A 3,128-nucleotide genomic window follows, 5' to 3' on the forward strand; every position below is an offset into this window, starting at 1 on the left:
CTCTTCCTCGCGAAGCTGTGACCGATGAGTTGAAGGCCGCGGCTTATAAGATTTTCTATCAGACCGGAGGACCGCGAAGGGATAGCAGTGCGCGAACGCTCGCGTTAGATATCATCCTTGAGAGCGAGCCTTCCGCAGAAATCCTGCGTGATCTCGTTAAATATTTAAGCAGCAACGATCCGGCCTATGAAGTCCGTAAGTACCTGAGTCAACGATTGGAGCAAATCGCCGAGAAGAACGAACAATTCGCCAGATACCTAAGGAATATATATGCGACCGGTGGTACGACGGTTAACAATTATCACGTACGAGCACAGAGGGGCCTCAGTACCGCCTTTACGAGGAACTTTTTGCGTTCGCCCGAGAGCAACGGCTCCTTGGTGACTATTCAAGAGGTAAATTCCGGTCTGCTGAAGCGCGGCATTGTAGACGTCGTGCTGGAGACTAACAAAGAACGGCAAACGATGTTCTCGCTGGGATTATTCGCGGGTGGTCTCGGCAGCTTCGTCTCGAGCCAGGACGATGGAGCGGAAGCCGACGATGAAGTGGCTACTGCCGGTATGGAAATAGATTTTCTCGGTGTCGGCGTGCGGCCGTTCGTCTTCTTTTCTGGCCAGGGCGAGCTGATGGGCCACGTCTGGTCCGGCACGGCGTCCGAGAGGACCCCTGCTTTCCAGGCTCTTGCTTCCCTTTATAATCACAACCAGTACGTGCCATTGGGATCCGGTTTTGTCGTCGAGATCGACGTTCAGGGCGCCGTGAGCTTTGACCTGGCTGGCCAGATCCAGCTAAGTCTCTGGTCGAGAAATGCACGGTCCTTGGTAGAAATGAATGCTGGTGTGATGATCCACGGTGGCACCAAGGTGCACTCGAGTTTCGTGCAGAGTAAAGCGGAGTTCTCGATGGCGATGGAACCCAAGCTCGAACTGTCCACCGACGTAGACTTTTCTGGGCCGGTGTCATTGTGTATGAGGCTCAGCCAGCCGGTCACCACGGTGAAGCAGCAGGTTTACAAGATCGAGAGAATACCTGGCAGCCGGCACAGATTGAGGAAAACACGCCGGACAAAGATTCATTCGCCCGGCAGGTCTTACAAGCTCAACCAAAAGAACGATGAAATGTGTGCGAAATTCGCGTTCAGTTAACGGCACCTTAAAGATTGCTCAGTAACTTTTTTAGATATTAGGTGCGATATAAAACTTTTTTTACCATTGTGAATCTCTATAGTGTAAGGATAGTGCAAATATTTGAGTACGATAATATGGCAGCGTTTATATATATGAAATCGATGGACAGTTGGATTATGGATCAATAGATAACGTTACACTTGGGCCTCAATATAATACTCTAAGTTAATTGAAGTTACTCGAAAATGCATTCATCGATAGAGGGAAGAAATTAATATTGCCATAATAATTTTAGAACAAGGAATTGGAATCTCTGCAAATTTTTGCAATATTTATTTTCTACTTGATATGATTATCATGAAGAAATAATGATAATTTCATCAAGATCTCGTTCTATGTGTGTGATTACTTTAAAATATAACTTATCTCTTTCATTCATTATCCCTATTACTTCACATTCTCTTATTTTTGTTAACATTACGTACAATGAAGACATAGCGCATTTATTCTCTTCAAGATCTATTATATCGAGGCTCAACTGTATTTATATTTTATATTTTGTACACTCATTTCTACGACGTAAGCGTTTCGCTGTTAATAAAAAAGGAAAAAAATGCGCACTCTTTTCGCACGGCATACAACTCCACCATCCTATTTATTAGCGACAACCACATTCAGAGACGACCATGTCTTCGTAGCCGTATTCGTAGGTTAAAGTGCCGCTGGCGTCCATATAAAGCAGACTAGTAGGTGCCAATCTGGTGGGTACGCAGCAAGCTCTGCCAACGAATTTGTTGCCGCCGAGATCCTCGCTAGCTTGAAGAGCCCCATGTATCAACGTCTGCACTATCGCGTGCTTGGTCGGACTAAGATGATCGCCGAACGGAAAGTAACACTTGCCGGAGCACTGATAAGCCTCGTATCCGGGTGGCGCGACCACCCAGTCATCGTAAGCGATGAGGGCGAAATCCACGTACATCGGACGTCGACGGCAGCCATTCCGACGTCGTCTACGCGGCGTCTCCTCATCCCAATGATCCTGCTCCTCCTGTTGATCCTCCGCGGATCGACGACGGCGCTGGATTCCACCCGTCTTGCTGTAATTCAAAAGGAGAATTGGACTGTCGCCGTAAGGACAATAGGTCAGTCTGCCATGAACGTGGAGACGGACAATGTCATCGCTATTTCTGCCGGCGACGGCGGACGTGACGTCAAAGGCGCGCCAGGTGTCGTCCTTTCTCGATCTTAAGATCTCCTCGCTTCCATTCCTCGCCGGCAGATCATTCAATGATCGCACCCGAATTATCGCACCGGCTATTCCAAGCAACTCCGCGGCCTCCAGCGTCTCGTCGATGTCGACCGATGGAATCGCGAACTCCAGGATCCTGCCGCCGTCGCGGAGCGGCCCGGAAGTATGCACCGGCTGAATTGCACGGACTATATCGGCATCCGGACGCCGATGATACAGCTGTAGCATGTATCTAGAAAGAGTGCCCCGATGTTTCCGACGAGCGGACAGTCTTGCGTCGATTCTATCGAAGGGGGGACGACGCGGAGTGGTCCATGACGACGACGACGAAGATGATGATGACGGGATCGATAGGTCGAAGTGGATCAAAGCTTTTGCGCGCATACTCCAACGACTGATCGATCCGGTCTTCCATAAGCAGCAGACGAAGAACGTACCCGCGACTAGTAGCAACCAATAGTGTCCGGGGGTAAATCGCATGGTCCCCGATGTATCTCGGACGGAGGAAGAATGGCGGATAGATCTTACAGGGGAAACTCCGATGAGATACAATGAGATGTATCCAATATTGCACCTTCACCGTAAATGTACTTGAAATGGTTCTAATATATATATATATATTTTTTTTATTAAACTCGGGTAAAATTTGTAGAAATCGCAACAGTCGTAAAGATGTGAGAATGTAATTATTCCCACTTCACGAGACTTCCGTTCTTGTTTTTTTTTTTTTTTTTTTTAATAAAATAGAAGTA

The 3,128-nt window shown here is 47.8% G+C and overlaps 2 protein-coding genes across 2 annotated transcripts in view; one reads left to right on the forward strand and one right to left on the reverse strand.

Annotated features, from left to right (window-relative positions):
• Positions 1-1,733, forward strand: part of LOC115245759 (microsomal triglyceride transfer protein large subunit) — an 11,705-nt gene extending 9,972 nt beyond the window's left edge. Inside the window, exon 6 of the mRNA XM_029824224.1 lies at positions 1-1,733. This exon is cut by the window's left edge and continues 1 nt beyond it. Within this exon, the coding sequence (XP_029680084.1) occupies positions 1-1,145 (1,145 nt within the window). The 3' untranslated portion in view covers positions 1,146-1,733.
• Positions 1,734-1,760: 27 nt separating this feature from the next.
• On the reverse strand, positions 1,761-3,098 carry LOC115245762 (bone morphogenetic protein 2-like). Its single transcript, XM_029824230.1, has one exon. The coding sequence runs from the start codon at positions 2,854-2,856 to the stop codon at positions 1,786-1,788; it is 1,071 nt and encodes a 356-aa protein (XP_029680090.1). The 5' UTR covers positions 2,857-3,098; the 3' UTR covers positions 1,761-1,785.
• Between the last annotated feature and the right edge of the window lie 30 nt (positions 3,099-3,128).

The sequence above is a fragment of the Formica exsecta genome, unplaced genomic scaffold (assembly GCF_003651465.1).
Source record: "Formica exsecta isolate Colony F162 unplaced genomic scaffold, ASM365146v1 scaffold13, whole genome shotgun sequence".
Taxonomy (NCBI): Eukaryota; Metazoa; Arthropoda; class Insecta; order Hymenoptera; family Formicidae; genus Formica; species Formica exsecta.

Coding starts and splice junctions, on each gene's coding strand:
- LOC115245762 (XM_029824230.1), bottom strand. CDS start 2,856: ATGCGATTTACCCCCGGACACTATTGGTTGCTACTAGTCGCGGGTACG.